At 36.0% G+C, this 20,920-nt stretch overlaps 1 protein-coding gene across 4 annotated transcripts in view; it reads right to left on the bottom strand.

Moving 5' to 3' along the window:
* Positions 1–16,252: 16,252 nt before the first annotated feature.
* KATNAL1 (katanin catalytic subunit A1 like 1) overlaps positions 16,253–20,920 on the bottom strand; it is an 86,286-nt gene continuing 81,618 nt past the window's right edge. For all 4 annotated transcript variants that reach the window (XM_063102168.1, XM_063102167.1, XM_063102169.1 and 1 more), the window contains exons 10-11: positions 18,944–19,070; positions 16,253–17,680 (exon numbers count right to left, since the gene is read on the bottom strand). In XM_063102168.1, the coding sequence (XP_062958238.1) occupies positions 17,482–17,680; positions 18,944–19,070 (326 nt within the window). In that variant the 3' untranslated portion in view covers positions 16,253–17,481. The remainder of the gene's footprint in view (positions 17,681–18,943; positions 19,071–20,920) is intronic.

The following is a 20,920-nucleotide window of genomic DNA, read 5'->3' as shown; positions in this document are numbered from 1 at the left end:
CCTGATGAACCTAGATGTAAAAATCCTCAACAAAATATTAGCAATCAGAATACAGAAACATTTTTTAAAAATTATACACTATGATCAAGTGGGATTCATCCCAGGGATGGTTCAACATATGAATGTCAATAAATGTGATACATCACATCAACAAACTCAAGAACAAAGACCATATGATTATCTCAATAGATGCTGAAAAAACATTTGACAAATCTTAACATCCCTTCATGATAAAGACTCTCAACAAATTAGGTATAGGAGGAAAACAACACAAAAAAAGCCATTTATGACAAGCCCACTGCCAGTATCGTTCTGAATGGGGAAAAACTGAGGGCCTTTCCCTTAAGAACAGGAACAAGACAAGGATGCCCACTCTCACCACTTCTATTTGACATAGTACTGGAGGTACTAGCCAGAGAAATCAGGCAAGACAAAGAAATAAAGGGAATCCAGATTGGAAAAGACCAAGTCAAACTTTCACTATTTGCAGATGACATGATACTATATATAGAAAAAACTAAAGACTCTATCAAAAAACTCCTAGAGCTGGCTAATAACTTCAGTAACATTGCAGGATACAAAATAAATGCCCAAATCAGTTGCATTTATATACTCAAATAATGAACTAACAGAAAGAGAAATAAAGCAAGTAAGCCCATTTACAATTGTCACGAAAAAGATAAAATACCTAGGGATCAATTTAACCAAGGAGATGAAAGACCTCTACAATGAGAAACTACAAACCACTTCTGAAAGAATTAAAGAAGACACAAAAAGATGGAAAGATGTTCCATGCACTTGGATTGGAAGAATTAACATTGTGGAAATGTCTATACTACCCAAAGCAACCTACAGATTCAATGCAATCCCCATCAAAATACCAATGACATTCTTCACGGAAATGGAAAAAAACAATCTTGCCCTTCTTATGGAACAACAAAAGACCCCGAAGAGCCAAAGCAATCCTGAACAAGAAAATTAAAGCCAAAGGCATAGCACTACCTGACTTCAAAATTATAGTACAAAACTATTGTAACCAAAACAGCATGTTACTGGTATAAAAATAGACATTCAGACCAGTGGAGTAGAATTGAGAACCCAGAAATCACCCCTCAGGCTTACAGCCATCTGATATTGGACAAAGGAAACAGAAATCTACATTGGGGAAAAGACTGCCTCTTCAACAAGTGGTGCTGGGAAAACTGGACATCCATATGCAGAAAAATGAAAGTAGGTATGCACCTCTCACCATACACTATAATCAACTCAAAATGGATTAAAGACTAAAGTATAAGACCTGAAATTGTAACATTACTAAGGTAAAATATAGGTGAAACACTTCAGCAACTACATCTGGGCACAGACTTTATGAACATGAGCCTGAAAGCACAAGCAGTAAAAGAAAAAATAAACAGATGGGACTACATCAAACTAAAAAGGTTCTGCACAGCAAAGGAAACAATCAACAGAGTGAAATGACAACCTACAGAGTGGGAGAAAATTTTTGCTAACTATGCACCCGACAAGGGATTAAAATCCATAATATACAAGGAACTCAAGCAAATATACAGTAAAAAAACAAAAAAAAAAACAATTAAAAAATGGGCAAAGGAGCTGAATAGACATTTTTCAAAGGAAGACATACATGTGGCCAACAGGTACATGAAAAAATGCTCAACATCACTAGTTATCAGGGAAATGCAATTTAAAACTACACTGAGATAGCACCTTACCCCAGTTAGACTGGTTATAATAAAAAAGACGGTGAATAACAAATGCTGGCGAGGGTGTGGAGAGAAGGGAACACTCCTACACTGTTGGTGGGACTGTATATTAGTACAACCACTATGGAAAACAGTATGGAGGTTTCTCAAACAACTACAGATAGATCTTCCATATGATCCAGCAATCCCACTTCTGGGTATATACCCAGAAGAATGGAAATTATCATGTTGAAGGGATACCTGCACTCCCACGTTCGTCATAGCTCTGTTTACAATAACCAAGACATGGAACCAACCTAAATGTCCATTGATGGATTGGATAAGAAAACTGTGGTATATACACACCATGGAATACTACTCTGTCGTAAAAAAGAATGAAATACTCCCATTTGCAACAACATGAATAAGCCTGGAGAAACTTATGTTGAGTGAAATAAGCAAAGGATACAGGGATAAATATCACATGTACTCACTCATATGTGGGAGCTAAGAGAGAAAGAAGGAAGGAAAGAAAGACCACGGTAGTACATTGGACTTGCAGAGGGAGAGAACATTTCTTGGGCTACAAAGTCGAGTGGCGGGAAAAAGGGAAGTTGGGGATAACTGGGCAGGGACTACAGGGCACAAATGCAATTTGTGGTAAGGGGTATGCTGCCAGTATGAATCTGGCCCTCACATCATGGGCACGAGGGGTGACAATCAGCTTTGTATCTCATGAATATCCATAACCAATAAAAAAATTAAAAACATTAAAATAAAATAAAATAAAATAAAAATAAAAATTTCTTATAGAACAAATGGACTCTCTAGTTCAGTCTGAGAAACACTGGATTCAATGAATGATCTGTAAGGTCCCCTCCAGCTCTAGAACGGATGCATCTTACTGCATTACCTACTCTGGACATGATTTTCCTCAGCATTTCACAAGAGGATACCTTATCTATTAGTGGCACACATCAATCTGATGCAGCAAATTAGGACAGAAAAAACAAATACACTTTCCAAGTGAATTGACAGGATAATTTAGGTAAGAGGAACATGGTTATAAGGCAAACCTGCCCCTACTTAGCAGTTTTTGTTCAGAGAGCAATGTGTGTGTTACTTTAAAGGAAAAAAAACTCAGAGAACCAATTAGATTTACAATCTGTGAATGTAGTCAAAATAAAGAGCTCAAATCTATTTTTTCATTCTTATATAGCCTGAGGGCAATACCAAAAGAAATTACTATTAAGTGTGAGTGATGCAAATAGATCGTGTGAAATTCAGTCTGAAATGTGTGAATTTAATATACAACTGCAAATTAGGAAGCGCCTTTTGATTTTCAAAGTGGGCTTGATTCACTAATGGAAAAAATTCTACCCCACAGACAAGTCCAAGATGGGCTAACAGACTACATGCGGACCTGGAAAAATGGAGGGGAATTTCATAGCACTAAAAAACCATTGTGACTATAGACCTGCATCATCATCCCTGGCACATAAAAATTGAGCCACTGAGGGACGTTATTGCCGTGCCTGCATGGCTGCAGGGAAAGAGACTGCTGTGGCCAGGGCAGACACTTTTTCCTCTTGAGAAAGCAGGCAAAATAGTTTGTCAACTCAACGACCAGTAATCACAATAAGGTACCTTTAAGCTACATAAAAATGAAGTTTTGTATATCCACAGACTAGACATTGGATTTTGCTCTGGCTTTCTGCTTAGGAGCTGATTCCAAATCTCAGCTTTACTAGCATCATGCAGTAAATATGTTCCTTAATGTCAGTGTTCTTCAGAACTGCTTTGCTTACAGGGTCACAAGAAGAAGGCAGACCTTGTTTGATTACATTCTCATTGCCCACTGGGGACTGAGCACCCACAACCTGCAAAACCCTGTAGGGGGTGGGGTGGTGGTGGTGGTGAGACAATGCTCCCTGCCCTCACAGAGCTCACCATCTAGTGAAGTAACAGCTGTGTCAAGGAACTCACTCTAATAAGAGGAAAATGCAACTCTGATAATACAAGTTACCAGGAAGGTGGCAACTGTTACGTATGCCTGGATAAGTACTCCCCTCCTTGCCACCTGCTAAACTCCTCTGCTTGCTTCAGAACACGCCCAACATCACCTCCTCCTCTGTGGAGACTCCTTTGTCCTCCTCCAGACCGTTTCTCAGCTGCATGCTAACTTATTACCGCACATGGTACTCTGACTAATTGTTTCATGGCTTTCTCTACCAGGACATGTGTTCCCTGAGGGCAGGGGTTGGGCCTCAGATCTACCGGGCATTAAGTTGAACTGATTTTATGTAGCTCTAAATAAATAGATCTACATAAATAAATATTTGTATAAGATTCAAATTAGAATAGATGGAAAATTAAGTCCTGACTAAACCTTCCAGACCCCCTCCGTATGTAATCCCCTACAGATTACACAGAAAGCTTTCTTATGGAAGACCTTGAGAAAATCCCCTTAATGGAAGCTGAGACTCTCTGACATCGCATAGTGCTCCTTTTTTCTTGTGAAAGGGAAATGGGACTAACAAATCGTGGCTTTAGATCAAGCAAGATCTGTGTAACTCTTTCTAGAAGATATGTATTATATTTGCAACAAGGAAAGCATGTGTAATGTTTGTAAATTCTCTATCTAAAGTGCTTCTTCACTGAGAAATTATGCTTGCTTTTTTGTTTCTATTGGAAATAGAGAGAAATTTGACCCTTGGTGTGCTAAACGAGGCAAGAGAATTCAGAGTGCTACCACCAATCCCCATTTCTTGGTTTCAGAAAGGTACTAAAAGAAACGAGAACAGAACACCCCTCTTCCTCTTGCCTCTTCCACCTTTGCTAGAAAAGTAGCCAAATACATTCTCAAAAGCACTCGGCAAAATACTCCCGTGTGCCCGCATCTACCACGATCATCAGGTAAGGCGTGCCATTTGTGGGGTCCAGAACCTTTTGGACCATTAAAGAATCCCACCTTTGGCAAAAGGCTGAAAACAGTGTGGGTATTGCCTAGATATAGTTCAGATTTATGTGTCAGGGGGAAGTGGAACACTGCGATCTACTTCTGGTATCTTAAGATTTCTGTAACAGTGCAATAAAAGTACCAGAGTATCGTCTACTTGAGAGAAGAGAGTGGCCCCTCATTTTGGCATATCCCAACACAGCCATTCACTCTTTCAGTCAAAAATGACTCACTGAAAGCCAAACTGACCCCATTCAGTGTGACTGGCAAGGGTTGGGAGTAGTGTTCACCACTGCATCCACTTGTTTCAGGAGTGACAGAGAAGCTAGGCATCCAAAGCTTATCTGCAAGGGGGAAAAACCTCACAAAATAAAAATAGCTAACCAATGATACCTGGTAAACTAGCTCTCCAAGGGGGCTGGAGATGGAGAAAGCCCTGACTGGTGTAGTGTTTGCAGATTTCCATGGTGTAACTACTCTCACCATGGCTAATTTCATCCTATCAATGGTTAAAAGGCTTGTCACATTCCTTAATATTCAACAATCGCTTCTGGGAAAGCTTGGTGTGCACCAGCCCTAGCACACCGTTGCAGCTAACATTTATTATGGGTTTATTATGGTGCCAGAAACTCATAAGCACTTTAAATTCAATATCTCATTTAACCTTCCCACCAGTCCTGTAAGTAAAGTACTATTATATCTCCATTTTAAGTTAAGAGAACACAGGCTCAGAGAGGATAAGTAACTTGCCCAAAGTCCCACAGCTTGGAAGTAGTGGAGCTGGGGGTAGAATCCAGAGTTGAAGTTCTCACAATACCAAAATGCCTCTCATGATCCAACTAACAGATGCTTTGTTTTAAACAGCTAATAGGTATCTATTAGAATGAGCAGGAATGACACTCTGGCCAGAGGAGTCACAGTCCAAATAAGACCAACAATTGTGGCTCTGTCAATCTTCTTCACTCAGTCACAGCAGAAAACTCTAGGATTTCTTTCCTTTGAAAACTCCATACCCTCCTTCCTCGGTTCTTCCTTCCACTCTGACTCTCACACCTAACACTTGCCTGTTAGTAACCAAGAGTCTCTGCTCTTCTCTTGGTCCTCCCTGGAACAGTTCCAGTCCCATGTAACTGAAGAGCTCTATTCCTCCTCCATGAACAAGGAGGGGTCAGCAAGCAGCTGTGCAGCCTTAGGGAGCTGATAGCTGTCTAAACTTCTCACCCTAGTACAAGAATCACAATGACCTGGTCCCTCCCCGGGGCACCTTTCTAACAGAAGTTGGAGAAACTGTTATGAACATTGGCACGGGGATCACTGACATATTCATATCGTATCTGGAAGTCAGGAATTATTTTAAGACTGAGGAGAAATGAAAACTCAACAGGAATTAAGCTCGTCCTAAGTTATCCAAGGTCTATCATGTCTAGACCAAGCAAAATCAGGAAAACAATCAGGGAGTTGAACAGCTGGAATTCCTGGGCATATGAGGGTCAAGGATGCAGAGGACAGAGGCAAACACCAAGTGCCTGACCTTGAGAACTTGACAGCCAGGTTCAAGCGATAAACAGACTCTCAAAGACCTGTCAGGAACAGCATGGTGAAGGACAGGCCCCTGGGTGCGCAGGAAACAACGCATAGGCTACTGCTGCTCACCAGTCCACTTCTAAAATGGGTCACTAAGTAACTATAATCAGCACAGACGTGCCAAGAGGGCCAGGGCTGCACCCAGGGCCTTCCAGTTCAGGAGGGGCTTTTTTGATTGCAAGCTGCCAGCCACTACATGTAATGAAATCGACTTCCTGGGTCAGGTCCAAAAATCTCACAAAATGGAACCAATTAGAAAATATTGGAGTGGTATTACATGTAATAAGGGCAAAAATTATTTTATTAAACTTTTGCTGTGTATGTGTGCATATATACACACACACTAACTACACCTATCTATGTAAAATGACATGCTTACTCTCAATTATCTACAACTTCATTCTTTTTAAAAATGCTCTGCTATAAAAAAGAATGAAATACTACCATTCGCAACAACATGGATGAACTTAGAGAAAATTATATTACGTGAGACAAGTCAGGCACAGAAAGAGAAATAACCACATCCTCACTTATTTGTGGGAGCTAAAAATAAATAAACACACAAACAAATAAGGGGGGAGAAGAAGACACAATAATCAACAATTCCTTGAACTTGTTAAGACAAGTGAACAGATATGATGTGGTGGGGGGAGGCGAGAGAGAGAGCGGGGAAAGAGGAACGGGTAAAGGGTCATGAAAATCAACTACAATGTATATTGAGTAGTTAAAAAAAATGCATGAGAAAATAACTATTATTTGAAAGAAATCCATATTATGTGGAGAAAATTGATGTTGGGAAATGTTCTCATTGTTACATGATTTTGTTGCTAAGCACACTGAGTCTCTTATTAAAAACTCTAATATGTGCAACTTATAATACTTTTCCTGTTTATTTAAAAATCTTCCAAATGAAGAGGTTCAGTGGGTTTTGAACTATTAATTTTAAAATGCAACCTTCTAATTAGTTTCCAAGAACTGACTGACATCAAGGAAGATGCAAATTTAACAGCCAACGTTAACAAAAACTTTTTCATAATTAGTGGACATTATTAAAAAAAACATAGCTCATGACTTATAATTGCAGCCAATAATTTGTTTCTTCTACCTGGTTCTACACTCCTTTGTCAAGTGACTTTTTCAGCTATAACAGTCACCAGAACTAAGCAATGAAATAAACTAAATCACTGTCCTTAAACAGTTATCCCAAGATTAAAAAAAATAATAATAAAGCATATTTAATCCCATGGCTCTCAATACAAATACTATTCACAACTTTTGGAAGGGTTTTGTACAAATAAAATTACTTTTCAGTGTTTTTATGTTTAGTCTTTAAAATTTCTCTATTTTGTGAACATTCCTATAAATGACATATAAATACTACTATAAATTACAAATATTCTAAAACTATCAATATAGTAATAGTGTGTAACTCACAAACATGTAATTGCTGGAGAGGCACTGTCAAAGAAGTGTGGCGAGCACTGTCCTAAGTTAGCACATCAGTAACCAGCACAATCCCGCCCTTTGGGTCAAATGAAACAGGATCAGGAGCCATGACTGATTCTTAGGCCAAGGGCTTTTGGAAGACAGTAAGGACAAACACTGACTTGACTTCTACAAATATTGCTTTTTAAAACCTTTATAATTTTATAAGTATATTTCTTTTGTAAAGTAAAATAATTATTGTATGGAAAAAATACAAAGTAAAAGGTAAATCTCCTCTAATACAAGAGGTTTTGCATTTTGGGTTGAATAAAGAAAATTTTAAGTGTTAATTCTTAAAAGGAATTTATCTATCATAAAAGCTTTTCCTAAAATATTAAGACTTCATTTATAGCAAAAACTAATACATTTAAAACGCACAGAAAAGTTTTTATTGTCTAATAATCACATACTAAAGAATTCAGGGAAAAATTGAAACAGTTCCCATTAAAAGTAGAGACTGAAGAGGTTATCTTTTGTGATTAGCAAATGAGAGTACTTAAAACAATTCGTGGAAAATTGGAATTAAAAGATAATACGAATCTTTCCATGAACTTTTTGAAGACCCTTGTATGTATTTTACACAATTTCCTAACTAGAACTGACAATAATGATGCCTTTCTGTTAACATGAATATTTCTGAATGCAGTTTCTAGCTGCCTTGAGTAAACTCCATTCTTTTGCTATGTTTCTGCAAATCTTTTCCAGTGTCGCTGTGGTTTATGACATTCTGTCCAATTAGCTGTCAGTATATTTTCTTTTACCTTCACTTCAATGACCTTAATTTTTCTAAGAATATTTCATACAACCAACCTGTTCAATTAAAACTACACAAAAGCTGTTCTCAAAAACCTACTGCTAGGCAACAAAAACCTGTTGAACTAATAAACCTCAAGTGAAAAACATCTCTAAAGAGAGATGAGAACAATTATAGTCACTTCACAATAAATTATTAATTTAATCCAGAATACACTAATGTCTTGTTAAAATTTGTAAGTACAGGTAAAAAGTTAACCTATAAGAATTTAAATGAGTATTTTTACATGTATATATGAATGTGTGAATATGTGTATATGTTCAGCATTTAGCATACATGAAAGATCCCCAATAACTAGCTGATTTAGTTTGACATGTTTGATTAACCCACCTTTGCTATGGATTTGGGAAGACAGTCTAGAAAACGCTCTTGTGTTTTCAAGGGAGCACACAGTTAATACAAGTCCTGTGCAGGGCTTTGAAGAGCAACAAAGGAAGTGAGTTCTTACAGTAAAGGAAGAATAATTTATTATCCTAAATTCAGAACCAGCTTAGATTTTGAAATGTGGGCTCTGTATTATAAACTGAAAACATTTCACCCACATTTATTTATCTTTGGGGAAAATAAGTTTCGACTGGGGAAAAGGCTTTCTTAAAGGCTGACAATTCATGGAAGGGTTCCTAAGGCTTCTTGGAAACAAAATAGTTCTTAAAAAAACAACTTTGATGAGTTAAGTGCAAATGATTTAAATTTCCCTTAAAATAAAAAAAGTTTAAAAATTAGAGGAAATATGTTTGGTAAAGTATGTTTGAGAAATGTTATGAAATATATTTCAAAATGTTTGAAAAATTGCTTGAGGTATTTTACAAACCCCAAATGAAGCTCAATTCATTCATCTCTAATTACATAATAATTACTAACACTACAGTTTCGGGTTTATGTTTAGAATATAGTAGTCATACCATGGTTATTTCTTTAAAAATTATTTAAGACGTGCTAATTGAAAGACATTCTGAACATTCAGAACTAAATTGAGCTCTGGGGTAGTGTTTCAAATACGAACTCTAAGCCCGGTGCCTTGTAACCGATGACAACCATATTTCCAGCTAAGGTCTCTGGAGCTATCATCCAGTTAGCAGAGCCTGCTGGGAATCTTAGTAATAAAAATAACTGGTAGAGTACTATGTCACTTAAGTTGGTGACCTAAATGTAATTCATGGAAAGTCTTAGAACAGTTAGATCATTTCATGAAGTTTCACCCTGAAAAACAGTATGTATATACGAGCTGCACTCTGATATAGCAAATGGCAGCAATAGTCCCAAATTCAGTTAAATCCCATGACACAAAAGCCCTCCTATTTCTCCCTATCATTATTAACATAAATACTGTAACTGAGCATATCATGGCAGTCTACCTAAAAAATCTACTGGTAAAGGAGCATTAAGCGAAAGGGATAAAAAGAATGATTAATAATAACCTCAGAAAAATAGGTGAATGCAACATACTTATTTCAAGAATAGAGTACTTTTCTTGGTGTGTTTAAGACTGTTGAGAGTAAGCTTGGAATATAGCAAAGGAATCGGCTCTGGAACTAAACTGACCTGGGTTCCAATCCTTTTTTCATTTCTCAGGAGGCATGCAACTAGAGCAAGTCACTCTGTCTCAGTTTGCTCCTCTGCAGAAGAAAAATAACAGTAAATACACCTTAGAGCTAATGTATGAATTTAATGAAACAATAGAAGTATCCAGCACACAGTACACATTATAAATGTTAGTTCCCATCCTACGATGTCAATTTATCTTGTATTTCTTATTCTTAACTGTCATCAGCTTGGGTGAAAGTCTGTATTAGTACCATGCTACACAGTCTTAATGGTCCTTAATAAATATTATGCTGTCTGACTTGCTTTCTTTAAGCCTTATTTGCAGCATTCTTCAAGATCAGAAATAGATATAAGTCCTATTTCCTAGGTTAGAATGTGATCTTGAACACATTTTAAAATCTGCATGAGTTCATCTCTTCATCTATGAGGGGACTGGACCAAGTCATTTGCTCCCAATTTCAGCCTTCAATGCTGTAGGTTGCTGGTGAGCCTCTCAAAACTTACATGGAGGGTCTTAAGAAGATATTAAGAGAAAGTAAACTCGGAAAGAGTTGACCATTAAGCTTTTCTGGTTATAAAGAGGATAGGAAGTAGCCAATGAACACTTGTGCTCTCGTCCTTGACCCCTTTCCCACCTGTTCTGGGTGTAACAGGAGCAGTGGCTGTAAGGAAGGAGAGAGGAATGCCCAGGTGAAGCTCCATGTCTGTCTGGGTCAGGTGCAGCCAACTGTGATAATAGCCATTTAAGGAGGAGGGAAGACCCTCAGCACCTGAGCATGAGTTGATGGAACCAGCCAGGTGAGACTTGAGCCCACCCTGCCTGTCTGCCTGTCAATAAGGGAGGTGACAGCTGATGCTGGGAAGGGAAGTAACCAGGCAATGCTTGTATCTTCCCTCAGAGTTTCCAGTTAATTTCTGGCTTCTCTGGGCAGACACCCAACACTGAACCATGCTCTGCCATATGAGCCATTTGCCATGTCACCTCACTAGGCAGTCCTGGCCACATGCACTGGAGAAAATAGAGAGGAATGAAGGGAGAGTGCGAAGACTCTAGCCAAAAATATTTCCTATTTTTGTCTCACCTAATTCTTTTATAACCTTCAAGAGATCAACACCTCATTAATGGTCATAGGAAAAAAAAGTGTGTGTGGGGGGTGGGGGTGGTAAATGGAATGAAATTGTTTCTAGGTGCCTTCTAGTTGCAAATATTACACAAATTATGACAACATAATTATGCATAAATATCTGCTTCACATTTATTCTACCTGAACACTTATAGAAATCAATGATAAAGCTAAAAAGGCTATAGATGGTTCAAAGAAACGACACAAAACAATAAATCTCAAAGAATAGACCCCCTCACCACTCCTCATCCCCAAACTGCTATACGAATTTACCCTTAATTCTAACAAGCCTAACTGTTTAACTGCATTCATTGAAGCCTGGAAGTAAGACATTGGAAGAGGAGGAAAGGCTGACAGCCTGACACAGGCCAGTAGAAATGTTATAAAACCAAACACCAAAACCAAAAACCCATCAGTGAGAGGCAAAAAAGCCCTGCTATCCCTCCACTAGCTGCTGTGAGTAGCACAGAACAAGCGACTGATGCCCGAAACGACAATCCTGCATCACAAAGAATAGGGTAAGTTCAAATTCTCTAGTTTACCACTGTAATACATTTTAGCAAGGTTTCAATCAAAACTAATAGAAAGTTGATAAGCATATGAAATGATGCTCAATATCATCTGTCAATTAGGGAATTGTAAATTAAAACAACTACACACTCATTAGAAAGGCAAAATCCAAAACGCCAACACCACCCAATGCTGGTGAGGAAGAGGAAAAACAGGATCTCTCCTTCATTGCTGGTGGGAATGCAAAATGGTATGCCACTTTGGTAGTTTCTTATAAAACTATACATACTCTTACCATATGTCCCAGCAATAACACTTTTTTACTCAATGATTTGAAAACTTCCATGCACACAGAAACCTGCACATGAATGTTTCTAGCAGCTTTACTCGTACTTGCTAAAACTTGGAACCAAAAGTATGTCCTTCAGTAGGTGAATGGATAAACAACTGTGGTACATCCAAACAGTGGAATGTTATTCAGTGCTTAAAAAAAAAAAGAGCTATCAAGTCACGGGAAGACATGGACGAGCCTCAAAAGCATATTGCTAAGTGAAAGAAACTGTCTGAAAAGACTACATACTATATAATTCCAACCATATGCCATTCTGGAAAAAGCAAAACTATAGGAGATAGTAAAAAGATCAGTGGATGCCAGGGGTTGGAAGGAGAGAAAGATGAATAGGTAGAGCACAGAAGATTTTTAGAGCAGTCAAACTATCCTGTCCATGGTATTGGAATGATGAACATATGACATTATGCTTTTGTCAAAACCCATAAAACTGTAACAGAGTGAATTCTAATGTAAACTACGGTCTTTAGTGATAAAAATGGACCAATATCAGTTCACCAATTAAAAATATCAGTTCATCAAAACAAATGTACTACACTAATGCACAATGTTAATAGAAAGGTAAACTGGGGGGGTAGGTGAGGGAGTATATAAGAACTCCATACTTTCTGCTCAAATTTTCTGTAAACTTAAAACTGGTCTAAAAAAAATAAAGTCTATTAATTTAAAATAATGATCTTGGGGGGGTCATAAGACTCAGTCATCTGGAAAATTCACCATATGGAATATCCATTTTGCAATAGTGCTACACAAATGAGATGAGTGTATTTATTAAACCAGTTAGAATTCACTGAAAAACCACATTTACCTTACCTGCATCAACTGAAATTATTAGTATAATGCACAGCAAACACAAAACAAAGTTTACAGTATGTGACTTTATGAGAGCAAAAATCTGGGAAAAGTCATTCCTTACTAGTAGGGGTCTGTTGCTCCCACTGGTAGCAATAAATGTACCATTTACTATAGATCAAAAATGAACCATAAAGAAAACACCACAGCCAACACTCTAAAAATTTATTATCAAATTACATCCTACTCACAAACACAACTAAGCTCATGAGACTAGCAAAGTAGCAGCACAAAATGAAAGGGAAAAACACGTTTAATAAATACAATTTAAAAATGTCTTTTTCTTTAAGTAAGGTTCAAATACTGGGATACAAACACTGGAGCAAAAATCTTAACACACTTATAAACCATCATAACATGTAGCGATCCCACTGGAACTGCATCCACAACCACGTTAAGTGAAGGTCCCTGCTGCCACACCACATGAACAGACATTTGTCCACTTGTGTGTGTGTTTTCATAAAGTACTTAGGTTCTTAGAGAATGAACACAGGCTCCAACACAGTTCGGCTCCAAAATTTTTAATGTTATCAAATTAGTTTGATTTAAAAAGCTATGAGAAAATAGTAGAATGTACTGTGTTTGAAACTGCTGCTTAGAATTAAATATATCCAGGTAATGAAGCTGGACGTGACAAAGAGGGGACGCGTAACTCAGACATTTCACAGAAGCTTCATTTGGAAGATACGGCTTTGCCAGAGGAAGAAAGGCAAAATATTTAAATAAAAATTTCAGGGTTAAAAAAGAAAGTTAATGGAAGAGGGCAAGGGCAGAAGGGAAAGAAGTGCTTAAAGAAACAAATCGTGTAGATAATGAGTGGAATTTAAATCAATTCATTCCTGCCTAAAACTAAGCCTGGTTAACTGAGGTAGACTTGGAATAACATATGCAAGGATTCCAAAGGGCAATATTTAGTCATTTCAGAAACTGTAAAGTAAAAGTGCATGTTATACTTTTGAACATGAAATCAAATGGGTTCCCTTTTACACGAGGGAAATTTGTCTATATTAATTCCCTATTTGTTGTGCCAAAGTTTCAAATGTACCAAAACCTACACTTTTCTGGTGATAAAGTTTTATTTTTACTTATTTTCCTCAAGAAATGAGAAAGTAAAATAAAAATAATTTTTATGACATTACCTTAATATTTTTCCTGTTTTTATTAACAAGTCACATGGAAATTTAGAAATATCATTAAAGCTAAAGAGTTGTCTGGAGCCAAAAAGTCTAATAAAAATTCAAAAAATTATTGTTAATATGGGAATGTTTAAAAACATATCTATTATCTTAAAGATTTGATTTTTTAAATACTCACACAGTTTCCACATTAAGAAACAATATTAAGAACAAATGTCCAAAAAAAATAAATAAATATGAAAAGCCTAATTTAAAAGTATAAATAAGTAAACTTGTAGTAATTACAACAGTGATTTTAGCTTTTTCTGCAAAAATAGTGAAGATGAGAATAAAACATTTGAGGTTTACATATTTTTATCCCCCTAACATGTCCTCCAACTGTAATTGCTATTTTTTTCTATTGTGACAGATTCTTAGATTCACATAAATATTATGTGCATCCCAAGTTAACTGGTATGTACAAAATACTACACAATCAAAACAATTAAGGAACAAAAGACACACAAAAAAGTTAACGATAGTTACTATTTTTCCTCCATACAAGGTGGGGCCTTTTCTTGGAAAAGGCCAACATATACCCTTAACATTTTATGCCTATCGTACAGGATGTATCCTAAGGTGATTTACTATTAATAAGATAAAAGGAAGAGTATAAATCTACTATTATGCAATAAAAGACTCAATAACCAAGACAATACTGAAGGCAGCCAGAGCCCACTTACACAACATGGAAAATACCTGCTTATGTTCTTCACTTTATCTCAAGCTATTCTGGGGGAAAGTAAAACATAACTATGGCAACCGGTTATTGTTTTATGATTCTCATCACAGATTCAGTAGCGTATAGAGAAACTTACTTCAAAGGAAGGAATTCAAATGAACTCAGGCTAGCCAAAACCTAAAGAGTGTCAACAATTTTATGTTCAACAGTCAGGTTACACATAGCAAAGTGAAAAAGTGACAATTATACAGCAAATTTGGGCTGTATGCACACATTTTCCCCTGATATATCTGTATGTCTGTTCATTCCAGATTTACCAGATGCTTGCTTGCTCACTTTTTGAGTGGTGATTTCAACCTATTTTTTGAGAGTCAAATTTCACATCACAAAAACTGCAATCTCAGATATTCAAATGAAGACTCTAGCCATCACAGTCAGACCACAGCATATTTCCCTTTCCAAGATGGCTTATTATTTTTGGAGGTAATGGTCAAAGCCTAAAGTGTGCTTTGGTCATTATGGAACAACAACACTGCTACTGACTAGAAGAATAAAGTCTGTGATGCCATCATCTGTTTTCTGCTTGGATAACTAGGAGGTTGCAGTCTCCATTAAAGAGCCATTTGTCTGGTACATTTCACCAATATTAATTTCCTTAAAAAAATAATTATGGTAGCAAAATGTTACAGTAAACATGTAACATGTGTATATGTTTACCATAATTACATTTGTACATGTTGACAATAAACATGGAGATTAAAAAATAAAAAAATTGTTCACTAAGTCAGATCTACAATAGTTACATTGTTCCAACAAGTGAATATCAGTTCTAATTTTAAAACACTTAAAGAGGAAAAAAACTTGTATATATTATCTTTCCAAAACACACACAGATTACTATGCCTCTCCTTCTATGATCTAAACTACTGCTCCAGTAGTAGAAGGCAGAAGCTACCCAGAGGAATTAGAGAAAATTCCAAGCTGGAACCATACTGTCTGGTCTGGCTTTGTAAACCACAGACCTCTCCCCCACCCCGTCACCCCCCACTGTGTGTTATACACAGTAACAAAAAAATACAAATCTGCTGAACGAAGGGACTATATGCAGAAACCAAAATACCCATGTTTTCAGAGAAATTAAAGGAATCAAACTATTTCTTCTTTGATAATGTTGCTATTGCAACATTAAAAAAAAGTTAACAAAACAATTCTTATATTCTGTGTCTCAAATTTATAGCATCAGATGAATACTGGAGTTTATATAGTGTCAGACTTAAGTTATCTGAAAAGAACATAAGACATAAGAACATAGTTCTTAGAAGGGAAAAAATAATGAAATCTTGTAAGCAAGATACTAAAAGTTTTTAAGCATCCAAAAAGTTCTATTATTTTTAGTTTTAAACTAGGAGGTGCTATCCAGAATTGAGAATGCAAGATGTGATCAAATACAAATTTTAAAAAGCTTGACCATTAAAGCATAGATTGCCTAATAACTAAAATAGGATAAATATAATTATAAAAAACTAACACCAGAATACTCTACCTGAGATTGAATTTGTGCCATTCACTTTTTGTGGCTTCTTTCTATTGTCTAATTCCTGCTGAACTGAGTGAGCATGCCAGATGGTTATCCTAGACTTATTGTGTGTACAAGTTCTCAATTGAGACAAGGAAAAATTTTCAAATTTTCAAATGAACATCGTTCATTATGTATGGTGCTGTTCTGTTAAACAAACTGTCTAGAAAACTATAAAGATTTTTGTTTGTCTTGCATTTGCCACAAAAGAGTGAACTTGTTTAGAATGCCAAAGTATTTATCTCAAATAATAAAGTCAAATTCAATGAAAATCATACAATGTCGGTGCTGAGAAAAATAACGGCTGTATCTGTTTGAACATACTGAAAGACAAGAAAAGTAAAAACAAACTTAGAAGTCTAGAATGAAGAAGTTCATCTAATGCAATCGGTATTTCTTCCCAACTTTCCAATATGAGATATAAGAAGCACCCCCCCAAAATACTAAAGAACCAGAGAAATAACCTGGAAAAATGATTCAAAAACCACAGAGTATGAGGATATTCCTTGACAAAGCCCCAGAAATGATTAAATACCTAACAGAAGAAACGGTCAGGGGAGGAAGAAGTAAAAATTCTAACTATATGACAGACTCTAACCGTAAGTAATAATTGAATTCTAAAGGTTTAACTAACAAATTCATTATTTCCTCCAAAATTTACTATCATTCTTCTCTTAACAACAAATAAATTTGACAAACCCAGTTTTGATGTTAAAAGCCAATATATGTAGGTCCCTCATGTGCACAAAGCAAAGAATTAAAAAAAAAAAAAAAAAAAGACAAACACAAGTGAGAAATAAGAGGACCTTCTAAATCTTTTGTTTACAAGTTCCTAAAATAGCACACTGCTCACTTTCTTCAGCTTTCCTGACATACTGGTTTGGGTGTGCAATATTTATGCATGAATATGTGGAATACCAGCACAAAGCCTGGGGACAGAGACTATCAGGATAAGCTTTTCTTATTTCTCAACTATATTTTGTATTCTTTGTGGTTTTATATTTTTTTCCTTTCAGTGCAAATCTCTCCAATGAAAAATTCCAAACCTGTTTTTAAAAAAATTGCATGAATTTCTTCACATTTTATAAACAAAAATACCAGAAATGAAAGAGCTGACAGAAATTCAAGCAGATCCAAATTCGACCATCCATTTTTCATACTTCTCCAAGTCTGCAGCAGAGACAGACTTAGCAATTTTCTTAAGAGCCAGTTCAAAGTCTCCTTTGGTAACAGGCATCTGAAGTTCCTCTTTAGAAAGTGCACGGATCTCTTCTGGACCTAAGCCATTGATACGCCGTCTCATTGCCATGAGAGAGGCATCCCTAAAAATATACCAAAATAAGTCAATAGTAATTTTTGTAAATGCTTTAAACACTTTAAATTCTAACAAAGTTGTGGGAAAACATTCAAAAAATTATTTCATATGTTTTTATAACGCTGCTTAGAATTTTCCACTTAAGAGACATCCTGAGGGTTTAGGAGAGGTTAAAATAGATGCAAAGGATTTAAAACACAAAATGTATAGTTAATAAACACTAATAGTCTAGGATGAGCTCAGACAGTACTGAATTTTCTTTTCCCCACCTGCTCTTAAAAGACAACCAAGAAATTTAGGAAACTAAACTCGAATTTTGCAATATTGAATTATACACTTGGAAATGAACTAATGTTAAGATAATCCAAACTATATACCAGTTTGTCCACAGCCTAATTACAAGAATCTCTCTCTCTGGAACATGAACATATCTACACATCATGGACATGGAATTCCCTACATGGAGTATTTGTGGGCAACTAAAGGTATAAACTCTGGCTTCTTCTGATGCCATATTCAACTCTAGCTGACCAATAGTAAATAAATAAAAAGGTTTGTAAGAAATGGGTGATTTGTACTCACAAAAAAGCTATTAGGAAGGCCAACCCAACCAAACTTCAAATTTTTAAATATTATACTACAGTGACAGTAGAAACTATTGTGAGCTTATTGCGTGTTAGATGCACATAAGAAAAACAGTAGCAGAAAAAGTGAGAAAAACAGATGTTATGGCTTTAAAGAAAGGCTACTGAAGTTAATTTAAGTATAGTTAGAAAAACAAGACTGAAAGAAAAGTCCACTCCACTGAGTAATGGAATTGTTTATAATTGATATCGCTAAACTGAAAGGGAAATTTAAAAATGTATTTGAGTGAGTGCGTGCGTGCGTGTGTGTGTGTCTTCCACAGCTTAAACTGATCAACTTTGCTCATTTGCATGTGGTCAAATAATGCCAACCAAAACTAAATGATATTACTTCATGTTGATAAAAGTAGGCTCTAGCATGGAGCTAAACTAACCTTAGGTTGTCAAAGTCATCACAACAATTTCTTAAAAATCAAAGGATCAAAAGCATAAGTGATCACATTGCTATGTAATTACTCATCTAACAATGACCAATAAAGTTATATAAAAAAAAAAACCCCAAGACAAATGAGAAACGATCTCAAAAAAATGGTTGGCTGCTTTCATATCAAGGGCTTAATTATACTGACTTTAAGACCAGTCCCTCCTTGCCAAATCTATAATCATTAAAAAAAAAAAAAAAATACCTGCAAACATTAGTTATGTCAGCACCAGAATAGCCCTCAATCTTCTCTGCTATATCTTCCAGTTGAATATCAGGGTCTAATTCAACCTCGCGAAGATTGATCTTCAGAAGCTCAGCTCTTCCTTTTGCTGTCAGAATATTTTGTTGTTGTTGTTAGATGTTTTACTTTACAAATCATTTTGCCAAGAAATCACATATTAACATTCAGGAAAAGAAAGAGACCAATGCAAAGAGTCAATAACTGGGAGTCCACTAATATTACCAATTCACTGCATGACTCATGGAATCTTTTAAATTCCTGTGTGCCTTTGCTGCAATAACTAAAAATTGAAACAAAACTCAGAGTTTTCCTTATAGATTGTAAGGATACTTGCTATGACAATAAAAGATCTGAGATCCTTTATGAAAAATATAGTATTAGTATTCAAGCACCAGAAATGCTTATAGTAAAAAAAAATATTTAGCCTGATTTTACAAAACTAAACTGTATGGAGTGTAACTCCATGAATTACTTTTCTCACCTTTTAATATGAAACAGGAGAAGATTTCTGGAAGTCTCATCAGTAGTTTAAGAAAAATTTCCTGGAAATCAGCAATTGGCACAAAAGGCTCATTATTATATTTTTTACTTAGAGAGCCAGACCACAGAATCTTCTGTTCCAGTATGATTTAAATGTAATTAAGCTCAAACAAACTAGAAAAAGTTTTAAATAACAATCATGCTTGCCATTTCACTATTGCTTTTAGTGGCAAATCTGCCTAATGCAGCACACTAAGATAAAACATAATTAGTTTATTTGGCTCTCTACTATTTCCTGAGATACAAAATGAAATTTGGTTTTCCTCAACTTTTATTTTGAAAAATCTTAAATCTACAGGAAAGATCAGTGAACACCCCTTTACCTTTCATTGAGATTCACAAGTTGTTAACATTTTGCTATTACCCCTCTAATTATCACTGTAGCTGCCTCCTCCCCCAACCCCAAATTGAGCACTAGCTATACGCATCACGATAGTTTACCTTAAATTCTTCAGCATGTATCTCCTAAGAACAAAGGTATACATACAACTATGACCCTCATCAGGAAATTTAACCTTGATATATTAGTATCACCTAATACACAATTAGAAGTAAAATTTCCCCATTTGCCACAGGCCTTTATAACTTTCACAAACCATCACACATTGCAGTTAGTTACCACATTTCATCAGTCTTCTTTCATTTAAAACAGTTCATCAGTATTTACTTTTGTTCTGTTTTGTCTTTAATAACATTGACAATTCTCCCCCAACTGATCTTATAGGGCCAAAGCATTCCAATAAAGATCCTCCTAACAGGTCTGTTTGTGGAAACTGACAGGCAGATACTAAAATGTTTATAAAAATGGAAAGAAACAAGAACCACCAAGATACTCTGGAAGAACAAAGGCAAGGTGGGAGGAATTACTCTATCAGACTTCAAGACTTATTTCAAAGTAATGGGATCCAAACTACTGTGACAATCTTGTGCAGACGGCCAAATAGATCAATGACAAAGAATAGGGAGGCTAGAAGCAGACTGAAGCACATACTATGGAGACTTGAATTATGACAGAGGTGGTTCAGGCAGTGGGAAAAAGAAGTGTCTTTTCAAAATGTCAGAACAACTGACTATCCACAGGAAAAAAAAATGAAACTAGGTACTAACCTCATACCATACATAAAAAAAATCAGTGCCAGATTTAGTACATCTAAATATAAAATGCAAAATTACAAGTTTTAGAAGATAATACAGGAAAATATCTTAATAATCTCAGGGAAGTATTCTCAAGATATATATTCAAAAAGTCAACAACAAAGGAAAAGACTGATAAATTGACCACATTAAAATTAGGAACTTCTATTCATCAAAAGACACCAAAACCCCCATATCTGGCAGCTGCCAAAAAAAAAAAGGAAAAAAAAAGACAATCTAAGTACAATGAAAACAGACAAGCTA

This window comes from Cynocephalus volans, chromosome 7, assembly GCF_027409185.1.
Source record: "Cynocephalus volans isolate mCynVol1 chromosome 7, mCynVol1.pri, whole genome shotgun sequence".
NCBI classification, from domain to species: domain Eukaryota; kingdom Metazoa; phylum Chordata; class Mammalia; order Dermoptera; family Cynocephalidae; genus Cynocephalus; species Cynocephalus volans.
Note: the sequence above shows the minus strand (reverse complement) of the source record. Positions and strands in the feature narration are given on the sequence as shown.